This window comes from Rissa tridactyla, chromosome 2 (assembly GCF_028500815.1).
Source record: "Rissa tridactyla isolate bRisTri1 chromosome 2, bRisTri1.patW.cur.20221130, whole genome shotgun sequence".
NCBI lineage: Eukaryota > Metazoa > Chordata > Aves > Charadriiformes > Laridae > Rissa > Rissa tridactyla.
This window is the reverse complement of record NC_071467.1, coordinates 140,436,832-140,454,918: the sequence shown is the minus strand read 5'-3', so window position 1 is coordinate 140,454,918 and position 18,087 is coordinate 140,436,832. Positions and strand designations below refer to the sequence as shown.

The following is an 18,087-nucleotide window of genomic DNA, read 5'->3' as shown; positions in this document are numbered from 1 at the left end:
ATTGTCCAAACCACTAGTGATTATAATAATGGAAACTAAACAAAGAATCTGATGCTGAAAAAGGTCTATGGAAAGCATCTTTTAAGTGTTATCTTCTGGAGTAGTACACCGTCTATTCCAATCCATCACTCATTTTTTATACATAATTTCTTAGGGAAAAAAAAATATTATTTTTGCTAAGCATCGTGGGATCTGATCTTGTTTCAAAATACTGCATGGAAACTCTTCTGAATGATTCCATTAATCATCCATTAATTATGCATTAATGTGCAATTACTATTGAATTATTTGCTTTTCAGTGTTGACACAAGAAGTGGGACACCTCCATCCTAACCTTAGCCATCTGAAAGTTACATCCATGTCAAGTCTAAGTTAATGATTTGAGTTCCTTTTACAGTTAATGTAGAGAAAGACTGGGCAGTTCTGGAGGACAACTCATCCCATCCCAGCGTGAAATGCCATTGCAGATACCCTGGGGTATAGAACTGTCAAATCTTAGTATGGAGGGGGCTTCTGGAAGTCATCCCCGCTAATGCCCTACTCAGAGTGTGGCCAACTTCAAAGTTAGATCATGTTGCTCATGCTCATCTGAGGCAACAATATGGGTCTGGTAGTTGTGTCCTGGGACTATGAAAAACCAGTGCTCTTCTGGAATAGAAATGGAGGCATCTAAAATGGCCAACATCTATGTTTAGGCACCCAAATCCCTTCTCTAGTTTCTCACTTAAACATCAAGAAGATGAATCCCACCCTTATGTGTTCACTTACTGGAATACTACATTCTGAAGCAGAGATTTGTGAACATCTCCGTTTCAGTACTTCATCACTCAGATGGAATTTCCCAGCTCCAAAATTGGCTTTCAACAAGGATGGGAACACACCCCACATTACACTGAAGTTTGGCGCATGGTTCATGGTGATCTAGGAAAGAAAGGCACAGGACTTGACGTCAAGCTACATGCCATAGTTTTAAATTGGGAGGAACAGAGTGTTGCTGATGTGTGTCAGTCTGAAACTTTCTGAAGACACAGAACCAGAGCACTCATGTACAGCCATGGTGTAGGTGCTGGGAGGAGAGAGTCCACCACGGTATCTGGCCGTGTCTCCACAGAAAGACTAAATGATGATCTCAACCCAGAAGATTTTCACAGAAATATATGGTCCACAGGTGCTCTGCCAATGTGTTTTCCAGGTCTTGTTTTGCCTTTTTAATAGAACCAACTGTATTTCAAAGAAAAGTATAAATCAAGCAAAAGTATTTCCCTATGGATTTGCAGCCCTCTCCTCTCACAGGGACGTCCACTTTCTTTAGCTACAGCAAAACGCCCTTCTGAGAAAAACACTACAGGCTTTGGCCCTAGAAGCTTAGCAGCTTAGGCATTTTAAACATAGAAAACATACCCACTTAAATAGCTAAAAATGAAAATTGCTAAATCATTCAGCCCCTTTGTGGATCTTGGGTTACATCATTTAGGCTGAACAACCAAAAAGTTTAGAGTTGAGCAAAATCTCTTCAAAGCATATGCATCTTGCAACGGCCACAAACTGTTCATGCTGGTTGTACTTGCAATAGCAAAAATGGGCATGCTGATTTACTTTGAAATATAGCTAGCAAATAAAAAAAGAAAATATGCTTGCTAGTTTTAGCTTGATGGTGGAGTCTAGAGGGAATGTTTATGGTTACCTCAGAAAAATCCCTGAAAAACAATGCTTAGAATAGTGGTAGTGGCAGGACCCCAACTTTTTAATTTTGTTCTGCAAAGGGTCAAATGGCACAGTCTGATAAATGCCTCAGGTGCACACAATATTACACATGACAAACAACGGATTTCAAAAATGTTTGTAAATAGAAGGGTATTGCATGTTTTATTAGAGCCTGGGGCTGGCAAGTGTAACCATTAATGTATTATCTTTAGTTTCTGCACCATTAGATTTTAAATTCTCACCTGTCATCTCTGCCTGATGTAGGACGATGTAGCAAAGACCAGTGCTTTGCAGCCACTCTCAAACGTGTGACAGACACAGGCGGGGATGGCAGGAGCAGTGCATCCTAGTTTGTAACATTGCGTATTTGTGACATTGCATCTTCTCGCAACATCCTATATAGAAACTAAAGTCTTGTGGCTGGGTCAAATGATTTCTTCTTCCTCTCCTGCTACCCTGTGTAACACTTAGAAATGAATTAGGAAAAAAACAAAAAACAAACCAAAACCAAAAATACCCACTCAAACAAAAGGACAACTGCAGAATAGTAATAACAAAGACCCATTTTTGTAGGAGAGCATGGAGCTGGTGTACAATAAGTCCAAACCAGTGGCAGTTACAGGAATGGCTTTCCCAACCGGAGATGTCAATAACTTTGTCGTTGGCAGTGAAGAGGGAACAGTCTACACAGCCTGTCGTCATGGAAGGTGATGTTCAACATTTTGTACTTAAATGACATTGTGTACCTGTATTGGTGTGAGGTAGCCAAGTGTGTGTGAAGAGTGTTTCATGTTTTTTCTCTTGGATCCATGGTGTCTGTACTACTTTGCACAACTAGGATAGGAGTCGTCTGACTTTGAGCATCTGTGCTACAGCCTGTAGTCCTGGGGTAGCTGCCCCAGGCTCCCTATGTACTGGGTGGGGAGCAATGACTGCTATTAGGGTTTGATTACCTTCTTTACCTTTTTCAGACATCTCCCTGAAGGAGATGACTGGGACCTAAGAAATGCCTCTTTCTCACCCATGAGGTGAGACAGAGGTCTAGACAGCTAGCTGAGATGTAGGTATCTACGTCTGGGCAGGTTGAATCAGGCCCTAGGAGACAGTGTTGTTGCAGGGTAATCAGGCCTAAACCACTCATAAGAGATGGTAATCCACTTTATTTTTTACCATCCTCAGCTCCGTCTTCAGTCTCCATGGGCATATATCAGAGAAAAGCCACCACGGGCACATGTGCATGTAAGAGACAGAGCACGCGTGTCCCGATGCGTGGCCATCCAGCGCCGGGTATTCCCGCGCAGCTCTGCAGGCTGCATCTGCACAGCCAGGCTAGAACCCTGCTGGCCTCCGCTCTTCGGTGGGCAGTTTGGACGTGCCCACCCTCTTCAGGAGGGCGGGAGGGTTTTGTTGTACAGCCAGAAGACAGAGCACGCTGTTTGCCCTCAGTCTGGGCTGCTGCCTGGTTTATTTGCCAACACGGACGTAGCCGCTGTGTGCTTGGCTGACCCGCTCCCAGGACGGGTACCCTCTGCTCTCTCCCACACGGTGGGCGTATCCCTTCCTCGCATAACCCGGGCTGGAGTTTAATACTGCAAGTTCCTTATTTTGCACCCTATAAATCTGCAGGTTGCTAGCGTGCTCTGTTAGCTTCTGGTAGTATTTTCATCCTCTGGGATGCTTGAAAGGCTTTTGTAGAGAACAAACTTTTTTCATTCATAGATTTAAAGCTCAACCCACACTTCAATAGTTTGCAATATTCTCTGAATTCATATTTTATTGTATTCTGTGTTTCTGTTGATGAAATAGACATTGATACACTGGTTTAAGATTGTAGGGCTTCTCTTACACATTCCTAATTTGGTGTAAATACTGTTTTACATATATTTTGTTCAATATATTTTTTATTTTTAAATATTTTTATTTTAGCCTGATGGCTGACAGTATTGCAAAATTATATCTATTTAGGCATTATACTGGTAGGCTGCGTGGCGGCTGATGGTTTGAATTAGTCTTGGGCTGCTAGGATAAATGAAGCATGCCCAAGGGCATTTCTCACTTCTGATCTTTCAGATATGTCTGGTTTGTCCCTCACAACAGCGGGAAGGTGCCAGACCCTCTTGTTAGCCCACCTTTTTAGCAAACCTTCTGCTGACCATCGAAAAATGCCCTTCTTTTCCTCTCATGCCTGTCTTTTTCCTAGAGCTCTTTGCTGTCATCCCCATTTTATTTCCAGAGGGTCCCGTGTCCTTCAGCCCGGCACAGTGGAGAGCCAAATGTTATTCTGGAAAAAGGTGTGTCAAAGCACAGCAGATATACACAAGGTGTTCTCACCATTTCAGAACTCCCCTTATCCCGCCAACTACATGGCAGCCAGATGGGGATAAAATCAGAGGTGTAATTTGTACCCAGCACTGCAGAGGCACCGCAGAACTCAGCCCCGGCTCCAGCACGTGCTGCGAGGGCTGGCAGGGGAGCCTAAGGAAGGCTACACTGTCATGGTCAACAGGAGAGGTGAGAGGACACCATGCTAGCAATACAAGGGACCAATTTCCTCCAGTGCAGCTCCTCAACTCTTTGGGTATGCTGTATTCACACTGGCACAGGGCCGGCAGCCTTGTCAGCTGTGCCAATTTTTAATGTATTTTCTTCCATCAGCTATTTTTCTATAATGTAACTAAAAGGGTAATTTCATGACTCCCCTTTCTGTATACACTGTGAGACGGGACTGACAACTGATCTGGTGTCATTTGCTTCCAGGAAGAAGAAAACTGCGCACATTCTCTCTTACACAGCCTTGTATTTTTCCTTCCTAATAGCTATTCTAGCCTCAGGCCGATGAAATGCACATCTCCCCTTGTTCAAAGTAATGACTGTACGATACCTGATCACAGGAAGAGTTCCTTCACTTTTTGTGAAAAAGGATTTGCTTCCTAGTGACTTGATTGATTGCTGTGGAAAGTTATTTTAGGTATTTAAGAGAAAAAGAATTGCTCGTGATACGTCATTAACATATTTGCATTTTTATTTTAATGGTTATTCCTTGTGATAATAGCTTACTTGGAGGCATATGCTATAGTATAATTATAATTTTGAATTATTTTATAATTATACATAAATGTTATTTCAAGCTACAGTAGTAGACAGTGTATGTAAAAGTGAGTAAGGCAAGTTCTCAGAAGTAAGAGAAAGTCTCCCTGTGCTGGATCCTGAGCGTTAATTGTGCCCCAGCAGTAAAGCTCTGCAGGCAAAGGTCTTCCTGAAAGGAGAGAGATTTACAGATTGAATGGAACTTTAAAAGGAAACAGGAACCTAAAAGTAAAGAAAAATGATGTTAAATCACTCTCTGAATGCAAATGTCTCTTCTTCCTGCAGTAAAGCTGGCATTGGTGAAATTTTTGAAGGCCACCAAGGACCCGTCACAGGAATCAATTGTCACATGGCAGTGGGTCCAATTGACTTTTCCCATCTCTTTGTCACATCATCATTTGACTGGACAGTCAAGTTGTGGACCACAAAGGTGAGAAATCTGAGCTGGGATGAGATGGGTAATGCTACTTATGAAAATGCCTTTGTCATAACTTTTTCAATATAGTCTGTATCAAGTCCTAAGAGTTAATTAATTGAAAGGCTGTGCTTAGAATAAGCGTAGTGATAAAATTATAAGTAAAATATATACCTAGTGTAACTGTGTCAACCATATTTGCCCTGGAGCATACCCTGCCCTTTAAAGGTAGCTTCAGCTGGCTGGCACTTCAGTATTAACCCTAGTGATGAGCAATTTCGCTAGCAAGGAGGTATCTTGCACTGCAAGTCATCAAACGATCCATCCAGCACTCCCTGTGCAGGCTAATACTATGCACCATGGTGCTAGAGCAGCAGAAACACTTTCGTCTGATGAAGCAATAGGGGAAGCACATGTAAGACTTAATGCAAGCAATATCACTCCTGAAATTCATTGCTGTAGGAGTCCGTAATAGCCAAAAAGTATAAATTGTCCCAATAACATTAGACACTGCTGGCTGTAAGCGGGGAGGAAATACATGCTGGAACTCACATTCATGACCACTGTGGATACGCTGCTGACTACTTTATGGACATGTCACCGTGACGTGACTTCTTACAGGGAGAGCACTGATTACACAATCCTGTGAAGCTTTAAAACCCCAACACCCTTTAGAACGGTATGAATAGAGGGGAATGATAGCATGAGTAAAAACTGTGAGACAGACTAAACAGACCAACCTGTTTCATTGTACAGGCTGAGTAAAACAGGAGAATGAGAGGGAAAATCCTAATTATGTAAGTCATCTGAACAGTTATTTTTGTCATGCACCAGAGTAGAGAACTGCCTTCCAAAGGCCAGGCTTTTGTCTTAACCATGGTTTTATGCCTGCATTTGGTTCACATCTTGAGCTGCACCCATCATAGTTCCAGTACTGGAAGTTGACCCCAGTCAGGAAGTTTCTCAGTGTGTGTTCCTCCAAGACATCAGGCTTTAGAGATGCTGGGACAGATGCACAGCAAATGTAGATACAAAAGTGATCAGAAGGGTTCATGTGACAGCCTTGTGCTGGAAACAGAAGCACAGTTACCTAGATAGTAATTTGAAACAGCCTCCATAGTAGCTTCACAATGCATTTGTTGATGGCGTGATCCAATATGCGTGCTAATTCACAGGGATCTTTTCCTAATCAACAGTGACCACAGCTGATGGTTTTGTCTTGAGCATTACATTTTAGGAAACTCATTATAAGAAAGGTGCATGATTTACCTAATTCACATGTAACCATATACAGCTGTGGACCCAGCCTTAACCGATGCAGAATTGGTCCTGGAGAGTGGTCGTGGGCAGCCTGGAATGGGTCTGGGATGGGTCCTAGGTGGTAAACGTTAGAAAGGGCTGCAGGATAACCAAGTGATGGAGAGCTTAGGTGTTTAGCTGGTTGGGGCTGGCTAGGGTGTTTGGTGTCTGAGATGAGGGAGTCCTGGACGGTGGTAACTGGTGGCAAGGGAATATTGGAGGGTTTAAGTTGAAGCTGAGGAAGGGGAAAAGAATTTGTGGGGACTGTGGGGAAGATGAAAGGCAGGTACTGAATTCCACACATACGTGTCCAGAAAAGTATAGGATAAGTATCTGACCCTCAGCTTGGGGATGAATATGGCAATAAGGGTCTTATCCATCTGCAGCTTAAATTAAATTATATTAAGGGATAATAAGGCCTGCTTTTTATTTTAAACTCCTGGGATTTTACAAGTTAGCAGTAACACTAACGCAGCATATTTTGGGCACAAAGACACTGCAGTTAGCAGTACACAGTTATCCTTGTGGAAGAATTCAGTGCCAAAATGGTTAGGTCAGATTCTGTTCAATACAGTCAGTTTTCAAAGAACCAAACCATTTACATTTCTAATATCTATCAAGCTGTGGCTTGATTATCAAGAGGGGCTTCCTGAGAAAGCTGTTTGACCTAGCTGATGTGAGCTGTGACGTGCATGTGACACACCACAGCACCACTTGGAGCTGGAAGCCGCGTTGCTGTATTGGATCACTTCTTTCCTTCTGGAGCAGGTTTGAGCATCAGCAGCCCCAAGCTGCTGCACTGCCAGCCACTGCCCTGTGAACACATCCTCTGAGACACTGGACAAGTTCTTGAACGGTGATGAATGTTTTCTTTTTCTTCCAATTTGACTCCAGCAGAAGTTTCTTTCCATACTGTCTGGATGGAAGTTTCTTTCCATACAGCTCTTGGCTGGAGCTATTACATATTTAGGGCTTTCTTTGTTCAGTTCCCATAGTCAGGGCCCGATCAATCGGCCAGCTTTGAATAAACTCATCAGCATGTTTGATTCTCCGAAAAAGGTAGTGGATTGATACAAAGCATTGAGTGCTACTGCTGGTTTATGAGAGTTTACTCAGAATTGGTTTATTCCTTTGGTTTCTTATTTGTAAATTTAATCTCTCTATGATAGCAATGCTGTACTGCTTTCCTGCTTCTACCAGTGTTGTCTACTTAATCCTGTGCACATTATCCTCTTTGGTCATGAAATTCAATTCCTTTCTGTTTCACAGGTTCAGAGTCAATGACCAATTGTAAAGTGAACCATAAAAGCTCTGTGTTTATATTGTCTATTGATGTTGTCTAGCACCCTGGGGTGCTTACAAGAAAGGCACTTTCATAGCAGGCATTTGACTGATGGATTGAAAGCACCATATCTCTTAAAAACTCTGGCCTGACATTTTATAATCTGTTTTTGTGGTTAACACATTTTCTATCCAAAGGCAGTACAGCCAGGTAACTGGGAATAAAGTTTTCACTAACTGAAGAATGAAGGTTTTGTAGATAGCACTAATACAAGGTTCATATTATCACCCATCACATTAGCCAATAATTAGATCCTTGAGTGAATAGTAAGCAACCAGAAGCAACAGGAAAAAAAAAGGAAGTTGCAAAGATAGTCTGCCTAATAGCCAGGGCATTACTTGGTTCCCGGTGAAGTCAATAGGGCTTTCAACTTGAATTCATGTTACACCATGTGAGCAAGTCTTGGATGCAGCGCTGTCAAAGGGAAGTTCTGATGTGAAATGTCTGCGGAACTCTGCCCTTAATTAGGTATTGTCTGTAATGTTTTGAAGAGGTAAATTGCTAAGTGAAAATGCTAAGTGTTGTTAATTAATTAAGCACTAATCCTCATGAACAAATAGCATGAGGTTAAATAATGAAATGTAAGTATTGTTATTACTACAGCAATTGCCGTTTGGAGTGCGAACTTTTAGATATTGTGTCAAGGGACAGGAGCGACCTTGGAATTGTTAAAGCGTAGCAAAGCATGGGCTAGTTTCAGCTAAAGCCTAGAAGATGGCTTGTTTGCTGCTGAGGGAGCTACTAAAGATCTGCATAGAGAGTTGAATTTTGGTAGCTCTTTCATCCTTCATATGTCTCCTTTATCTCTTATCCTTCCATTGAGGGGAGGTGCTAATGACTGTGTTTTTCTCCTCTTGCATCTATGGCTAAGTCGTGCTCAGATGGGCAGTTGACTAGAAGAGAGACTGGAATAATAGTAACAGCATTGCTGTATCCCCATCCATGCTTATCTCCCTCTTTGCCTAATGTTTAAGTAATGGCGGTGAGTGCCATACTCAGAAGAAGGAACAGAGGTGAGTAAACTGGTAGTAGGACCACCACATAACCATTAGCAAGGACTAATTGAGCCAGAGGATATGTGCGCCTTGAGTGATAGACTACCTACTTTTGTGTCCCTGTTCAGTTTTGCCTTACTAACATGTGTATCAATGGTAGCTCCTTCCTACTCCCTCTCCTTTGTCTTCTCTTTCATATGCTCTTCACATGATGCTCATCTTTTTTTGGTGTCCTGTGTTGTTTCAGACTGCAGTCTGTTGTGCTTTTTGAGAAACCACATTTCAAAAAGCAAAAATTCACATTTTTATGCTACATGCCTTTCTGTACCTTCAATATTTTATGCCCATCTGTTTGCTGATTATCTTGGTAAGACCCAGTCCTCCTGACTCTTGGAGTTAATTTTTTTACCTTGCACTTTCATACCTTCGTATTAGCTCATAACTTCAAACTCCACTGGTTTTAATTTGGTCTAGAGGTTGAATGATGTCTCCTCAGAGGTCAAGCTGAAGTCTATCACTAGAACAATACAAAGAAGCATGTGGTGGTGGTGGTGGTGTTGCTAAAGATACCTCTACCCCCTCAGTCCCTTTCCCCAAAAGCCTGGCTGGTAGCATCTGATAGGATGAACTTGATAAACCAAACTTACTGTGATGGAAAATGGTGTAGCAGAATGAATCAGAGCATTACATGATTGTGTGGATCAGTCACTAAGAAAACAATGCACTCACAAATGGGCAATTTTGAATGTTTACTAAAATAACAGGGTCAGGTCATCACTTTTATTTTTTTAAATTAAGGACTGACTTACCATTTTTTACAAATACCACGTATCAAGATACCTGGTTACTGGCTCAGATTTTTTTCTAGTATAATTTCAATCACCTTAAGTGGGTGAGTGAGAGCCTCTTGTGTTATAGATAGCATTGCCTGAAGTTAAAAATCCAAATAGAAGTGTAGTCAGACATAGAGTCATGATAAAAGGACAGTAAACGTATTGAACTATTACAACTTGGTGAATTCTCCCTCATGAAAACTGTTTAACTGTAATTGGAAATGCCAGAGTCAGTGACTTGATTTAGTGAGGCCCCATGGCAGGTGATTAGAGTGGATCGCAGATTAGAGACACCGATGTTAGTAGGTAATGATATATAGCACTTCCCTGCCTTATGGAAGATGTTCCTATTCCAGTGAACACGCAGTTATTTATGAAGAGTGTAGGAGCTCCACGAGAGTATCCTGTAGGCCCGTGGTTTGGGCACCAAGCCACACTGCAAAGGTCTGCCTGAGTAGGACTGGAACATGTGTCTTCCCTAAGGGGAGGAAATGCTGTGATGATCTTGCCATTTTGCTCCGAGCTGTATCTTGTGCCTATGAACATCTCTGGTTTCACAGAAAGCAGGATCTTCTCAGAGTAAAGCTTTGATTTTAATGTGCTGACGCTTCCTGAAGAAAACCAGTTTTGTCCACTTGGGGCCAGCCCTACTTCTCCAGTTTGTGGCAGGATCAGACTGGTCTCCAGCAGTAAAATGGACTGGTGAAATGCAGAGGTTACTCATGTGCCTTATCTTGCATACACTTAAGCGTAGATGAGAGCTGGACTTAGCAAAATTTAGGGAGTATCACTACTTTCAGTCTTGAACCTGTTCATTCTTAATGTTATTCTCTAAGCTTTCCTAAATCCTTCAGTCTTCTCACATTAGCACATGAAGCATTTTAGATGACTCTTACTACATATGAAGTTTGATGCTCCTGGATCCTTTATCATTTTGGGCTTCCATACTTCGGTTTCTTATGCAGACATTGGAAAAAAGAAATTGCAACACATACATCAGACATCTCTTGGAGCTACCACCATTACTTCCCACCACTGACTATACAGGAGCCCAAGTCTGGCAAATAATCAGTTGTTGTAGCTTTTGATGGCTTTCTTGCATCTGGACAGCCTCAGGTTGTATCTAAACTAGCAGATGTGGCGGCTCATCTGAGCTCCTGGATCTGTCTTTTTATTCTGGCTTCTCCCAAACCACTACCAGGAAGGAATCAGCCTCTTTATCCCATGGCACACACACAGAGTGTGTACCTTGATTCTGCAGCCAGAAAAGCTGATACAAGCAGAAGAAAGCCAGAGTGTGCTCTAACCAGATGCTAAACCAAACTATAGGGGTGTCAGGACCTCTGGCTTTCTGTACCTACGAGCCCACTGAATCTGGATGCAACCTGCATCTGTCTCTGGTGCTGTGGTGGGTGATCTCAAAAGGGCCCAGAGAGTTTAGGGAGGCATAAGGAATAACATCAAGAAGAAAAAGAGGAAAAGAAATAATATGTGCTATGTAGGAGACCAAAACTTCAGTCTATTTTGGGAGTAGGTGGACTGAATAAAGACAGTTCTGCCTAGTTTCTTGTCTCCATTAAATCTTTTACTAATTCCTCCCTCCCATTGATTTTGGTGGGGCTCAACCATCTAGCTCAGGGGATGATTTAACCCCTCTTATTTTGGATACCTGGCTAGAACTGTCCCCCTCACTGCTGCATCACAACACGGAACTCCTTCTTGACTCTGTTCATAAGGCAATCACCTTCCTTTGACAACACTTCATTTCCAGTGCAGGCTTTTCTCTTTGATAAAAGCAATTAAAATGATTAATCTGATTAATCAGTGTCCAAATGCTAATTTTGTCTGATTATAGGGAAAGACAAAGGGTGATAAAATAGCGTGCTGGATTTCATGGAAATGGTCTCTTTGTGGTGTGAGTTCAGAATTTTGAGTTTTGTCCAAAAACAAGGCAATGAATGAATTTGCTTCAGAGCTCACTTTCTGTCAAAAGGCCAAGCTGACTTGGAGAAGAGGGTGGAGTTGCCTGTTCAGACAGGATTTTTTTAGTTTTTGCCCTTTACCTCTGGAGACAGAGGTCTGGCTCTCATCCAGCTGCACAAAAAAGAAGATTATGGTATTTTCTAGGTAATTTTAAAGAGCAAAACCAAAGTGAAGTCAGGTGGCTTGAAATCAGCCCCAAGTTCTTCACATGAAATGTTTCTCATGATTTTGGTTTTCAGTGTAGCCATATTTGAAAAGCGATAGGAAAATATTCTTCAGCTGGCCGACATACTTCATTTACTCACGCGAACCATGCTGCTGGTTTGTGAAACATTTCGTAAAGAATGGCATGCACACACACATAAAAATAAAACAGTCATCTAAAATACCGAGGCTGTTCTGAAAAACTCACTGGGCTAAACTCTATTTCAGAAAACCCGAATATAAATCCAGCTGTAAAGTGGATCCAGTGAAAGCTTTATTTGCACATGGAAAGCAGAATTGGATTTCTGGAGCTCATATAATCTTGTACAAAACAAAGTCGTGATTCCTTTTTTCCCCTGAAATCAAAATGCAAACCTCACACTGACTGTTCTGTTGCAGAATTACACTGGAGGATCAGGCTTGCATGTAATAGTGAAACATTTCAGGAAAATTATCGATATATAAAGTCCAGGAAATTTTCTCCCACCTGCTCCTTGCAAGCCATCCTTTCTCTGCTATGTGAGAGACTTTTGTCATCAGTAAGAAAAAAGGAAGCGTATTCAAAATCCTACAAGATGGAGTTCTCTTCAATAATAATTAGCCTCAAAATCATTGCTTGCTGACCCATGAAAGCTCTGTGGGCATCCTGGTGGCAGCAGCTACAAATACTAATCTTGACTGTTTGGCAGACGGTGCTGTAACATCAGCCCGCGTCAGCTGTCCTGCAACATTCCCCATGCTCCTGCCTGTACTTCCTGGCAGCTGGAATCGCAGCAGCAGAGTCACTTGAAAGCCTAGTAATTCGCCAACTCCACATGCAATTCTGGGCCAGGTACCCTGTCATGAAGCGGCATTTTCGATTAAAAAGAAAAATTGAATTTTCAGGGACCTCATACTGAATGTTCCTGTCAGAGTCACAGGGGTGGGAAACAACCCCCTGAAACCACAGCTACATTATCTCGCTCCCCTCCTCGCCTCGCAATTTGAGCTAAACTACCTCTCTTTAACACCTTGAGGCCTGAAGCAGGGAGACCGGTCTCATTGACTCCAACAGGAGCAGGCTCACGACCTAAGTGCACGCCTGCTGGTGCGTCTCCTGCATGACGGGAGCTGCATGACGGGAGAGCACCAGCACAGTGATCTAGCTTCTCCCAAAGCATCCCACTCACTCTCTGGCTCTGCTTCCAGATCCCGCCTATGTGGGATATAAACAGGGAGTGACAACTGGAGGTAGAAGACTAAATCCGACCTTCTTCAGTGTTTCACTCTGTTCAGCGTTTCCATCTGACCAGGATCTGGTGATTCTTCCGGCAGTCTAGGAAAACCATACCCGGCTTATATTTCTCAGCAAGTCCCCTGAATGCTTCTCTGAAAAAAATCCAGGAATATAGTAATATAAAGGTTATGAGCTACAGAAACTGTGAATCAGTTTGCTAGGCAGGGGCAATACGACTTTCTATAGTGTTTTGAGATTTTTTAAAAGAAGAAATTGAGCCATCTTTAGAAGGAGGTAGAAAATCCAAAAGAAAATGATAGTATTTCTAAAGAAATCTCGTGACTGAAATGCATAGTAGGATAGAAAGAAGTGCTGGCTTGTTTAAAGCATGTTTTAAATAAGAGGTGGAAAACTTGATTAACATTTAGCGATGAAGTCAGCAATCCAAGGAAATACAGAACAAATGGCAAATACCTGTACAGGCTTCTCCACTGTTGCCATTCCTACATCCAGCTTGGTGTGGGCGAGTGAAGCAGAAGGTATTAAACCTCCAGCAGTGGAAACCTGTAGGCACAACTCTTGCAAGTGTGGAGTAAGAGGGGCCCCAGACTGGGAATGAAGCTGGATGGTCTAAAACAAGTATACACCAGTCTGGCCAGTATGAGCTGGGGGGAAAAGTGAGCTGGGGAGCACTGTCCTCCGTGGTGCCTCACTATAACCCAGTCTGCACATCAGCTTCTTCATTAAATCCTTCTTAAGCCTGTTCTGTAGAATTTCAAGGCCTTACATACCTTCTGATGTTTGTAAAGTTCATCTGTGGCAAGCAGATATCTTATTATTAATTCATTTAAATTTACATTCAACATCAAGTAATACACATTTCTATCAAACTCACTGAAAATAGTTCCTCAGCTAATATGCACCGGTGAAAAGGAATGCCATGCTTTCTGCTTTGTGTCCTCAAAAAATAAAAAGGTCTTTTTCCATTGAGTAAGTGGAAAAGCAGGGTAGAAGAGAGGTGGAAGACCAAAGCGAACAACTGAAGTCTAGCAGCACAGCCTGAAGGTGTCGCATCTCTGCAGAGGACTTAAAACGGTTAAGGAGGATTAACCAAATAAGCAGTTTACCTGTGAGTGTAGCTTCCAGGCTATCTCCACAGACCCCGAGAGCTCTGCTGTCTGACTTTCTGATGCTCCTGAAAGTCAGGTGATGTCTGACTTCCCAGGTTCTTTTATTTTTTTCCTCCATGCCACAGTATGAGACATTAAGATCGGTTCTCATTAAAACCGCCTGTGCCAATCATCAGACCGTTTTTCCTTTGCTTCCTTCTTGTATGCTCACCCGTGACGCTTTGACTTTGAAGGAAACCACAAAAATGTAATCATCATGTTATCTCCAGACTTGGTCTGTTCTCAGAGCCCCTTTCCTTTCAGTTTCACCCTTCGTCCCCTCCTCCATCTATAATAATTCCCACATGTTTATGCAAAAATATTGGACTTTCTTTTATTATTGGCAATTAAGAGAGGCAACAGTTTCAGCATCTCTGCAAGAACAATAATGTCTAAAAGTGAACAGTTTTCTGCCTTGACTTTCTGCAACTTTCAGGATGCCAAAAATCAATCAGCATAGTAATACTATAGTACTTAAATAAAACAGGGCTGTGAAGAGTTTAGGGATCACTTCCACACTCCGTTCTTTCCCCCCGTTGTTACTGAATCTAAAAATGAAGCCTGATCCCTTGCCCAAAAATGCAGATTCAGTGACCTAATAATCATCCGACAGTGAGATAACACAACATGTATGCAGGTCATAGCCCAGTGAAATGTCCGTTGAGCCCCAGAGGCTCATCTGTGAATCAGCACTGAATCTCACTGCCAGAAGGAATTTAAAGACACATAAAGTTACTCATGCAACTCAATTTAGGGCACCTCAGTTAGCCAGTGACATTGGGTGGCAAAAGCTGAAGAGCATAAACATCCCCCTTTTGCTTTCCCATTGCCATCCTTGAAGGTCTGGCTAGTCCTGGAAAAGGTGGAGCAGACTGCAAGTTGTGAGTTGTATAGTATCAAGGTCTGTGAGATAATGATACCCTTCAGGGAGAATGCAGACAGGCTTTGCTGAGCCATCAGTGATGTACCTGTAACAGGCGCCTCTGATTTATGGCACCTCGTAACAGTTCCTGGGATTGCTGTAGCTTTTAAAAGGTAGCATAATCTGAACTAAGTGCCATAAGTATAGCATTAAAGTAGAAACTATTGGATTATTCTAAATTATCATAACTATTAGAAAACAGATTTGGGAGAAACATGGCAGTCCAGAACTGGCAAAATTCCCATCGAGATCAATCAGTCTGAATAAAAACCAGGGCCTTGTTGACTCCATACAAATTAGAGAACATGAAGGCTTACAAGAGTAGTAGAGCCTTAGACACAGCGGAGGATTTACTCCCCACCACAAGAGGTATGCACAAGTAATCCCAGACAGCTAACAGCTGGTGTCCCAGGAAGGAGACCATTGAAGGACGAAAGGTCAAGACCAGGGTAAAGCTGATTTGAGGAGTATTCGCCTCAAAATTCCCAGCAGCTTTTAGTTTCTGCCTATATTGTCTGCACCTCTTGGGTTGGCCTGGCTAAGTGTCAGGGTAAGAAAGGAAAAGATGAGCCTGGATTCAGCAAAGCAGTAAGATGTCTCTCTCAAGGTGGAGAAGACTGGGCCTAGCAGCTAGGGTCTACAAAACAGTGAAAAGAGCCCCGATCCTAACCTGTGTGGAAGTCCCATGCCTTATGTCCTGTCCCAGTTTCTTTTGCACCCCTCTGGTCAGTGTGATGCCGTAACACTTGCGTTAAATAAAGACAGCAGGGTTTCACTTCCCTGTGTGTTATATATGCTGGAGGAGATGTCTTCCTTTGACACCATTTTGTAGGTTTTCTGGGTTTTTTTAAAGAATAAAGGGTATTTATACAATATTTGGTCCTATGGGGCCAAATTCATAGAATCATAGAATGGTTTGGGTTGGAAGGGACCTTAAAGATCATCTAGTTCCAACCCTCTATTTCTGGGTTTGTTCAAGGGCCAGAAATGAGAGCAGCACCTCTGCTCAGGACCGCTCTGCCTCGTCTCTTTCCAAGTGCCCGAGAGCCAGAGATTGAGCCTAAACAAACACATCAGCTTGTTTGGAAAGTTTCTATGCCAAGGACTAATGAATCTGTCATATTTGCTGCACACCTAGAAAAATTAAATTAGCTTGAATCAACTTACAATACTGCACAACACTCATGGCTGCTGTTAATACAGCCTGAGCCAGAAGTGCAGATTTGGCTTATTGTCTTTAGAATGGAAGATAATGGAGTGGAAAGAAAGAAAGAAAGGGAGACAACCAACAGAGTATGTGGTGTCACCATACATCTCTACTGCTGAAGGTACGGTCTAGGGAAGAACCTTTAGGTGGAGCTGACACCCACACAAACGGTGCCAACTCTGTAAAATGCTCCTTTCATGAAAGAGGCAAAGCCAATAGCTTTTTCCATGGCTTTTCAGAAGTCAGATGCTAGTTAAAACCTGTGGATATGTATACATTCCTTTATATGGATAATTAGCTACTTTATGTGTGGCGCCTCCTGGATTAAAGAAAATTCTTCTATGCAAATAAGAAGTGGAATAGACTGGTCAAATTTATATGTGGAAAAAAAAGACCTCTTTTATAGAAATATGTAGTATTTATTTAGGTGAGTTTCTTATTTCATGGACAAGTGCTAATTCCTAGACAGCTCCTATGTATTTAAAATGTTCCCTCTGCATTGTTCTTTTAAACAATGCCCGTATGCAAACACTGAGGATGAACAATAGGTTATGACGACATGCTTAAATAAATGAGACAAAACCACGTGTCTTGGAATTGGCTTTTTCACTTTTCCCACTAAATACTCAAATCCTGTCCCATTGAAATCAATGGCAAAACTCCATTGATTCAGTAGGGACACATTTTCACCCCAAACTCCCTTTTTCAGTAATAAGTAGATTTGGCCCAAGTTTGTCTGAAGATACTGCTTTAAACTATTTCTTCTCCTCTATTGAATAACAGAGTGGGTTGATATTTAAGAATGAAAGCTCATCAAGTTTAAATTTCAGTTGTTTTATAATAATAGCCATATGTTAGTTACAGATTGTGTAAGTCTGAAGTTTGGGTAATTTAAAACTGCTTTAAAGTGACCTTTACATGGTTCCACATTTCAACATTCTCTAAAAGCGGTCGGTATCGGTCCTTACTCATAAATCCTTACATTAAAAGAATCTGCAGGCCTGGGCCCTTAGCAGGCTTACAGTAAGGAAGCCCTGCAAACATTTACATACACGCTTAGCCTTCAAATCGAGCCTGCACAATGAAATCAACATAACTGCTCTCAGTGGGCAAAATCAGACCAGGATGAAATGTCAGCTTTTAAGGAAGGTCACTCGCTCTTACTACAGAAGACGGGATGCTAAGCAAGAGCCTGGTGCAGTTGTTAGGTTCTTCTCTAGTTAAAGGGTGTGGGACGATAAGATATAGCATAGGAAATACTTTATTCTTCCCCATTGAAGGCGATTCAAGCTGGGAGGGCAGATATACTTGGGAGCACTGTGAAGGCTGTAGCTCAGCTCCACCACCACTGCCTGGTGGTGCCAGACTGTGGGCCTTTCTCCCTGTTTCTCCAACCACACTGCAGTTGATCTTGCCTTTTGCTTGGGCTACTCACATGGCTGCAATTTCTTATTCCCTTACAGTACTCCACTCCCTATTCATCTCTGTCCATTTGTGTGTCATTCCTTGCATGTCTGAGATCTTTCTCAAAAGCCGTATTATTCCTGTTGTCCAGATTTTCCCACTGACTTCCTATCTAACTATTTCCACTGTTATGGTAAAAGAAATGCACACTGCATATCTGCTATGCTTTTCACCTCAAATACCAGCACTCCAACAGTGTTTTTATTTTGCTAACAGGGAAACTGAGGCACATCAGCTAACGCTATTT

General features: G+C 42.2%; 1 protein-coding gene across 6 annotated transcripts in view; it reads left to right on the top strand.

The window, feature by feature from the left end:
- DYNC1I1 (dynein cytoplasmic 1 intermediate chain 1) overlaps nucleotides 1-18,087 on the top strand; it is a 196,223-nt gene that overhangs the window by 149,572 nt on the left and 28,564 nt on the right. For all 6 annotated transcript variants that reach the window (XM_054192741.1, XM_054192742.1, XM_054192744.1 and 3 more), the window contains 2 exons: nucleotides 2,278-2,411; nucleotides 5,077-5,221. In XM_054192741.1, coding sequence (XP_054048716.1) covers nucleotides 2,278-2,411; nucleotides 5,077-5,221 — 279 coding nt within the window. The remainder of the gene's footprint in view (nucleotides 1-2,277; nucleotides 2,412-5,076; nucleotides 5,222-18,087) is intronic.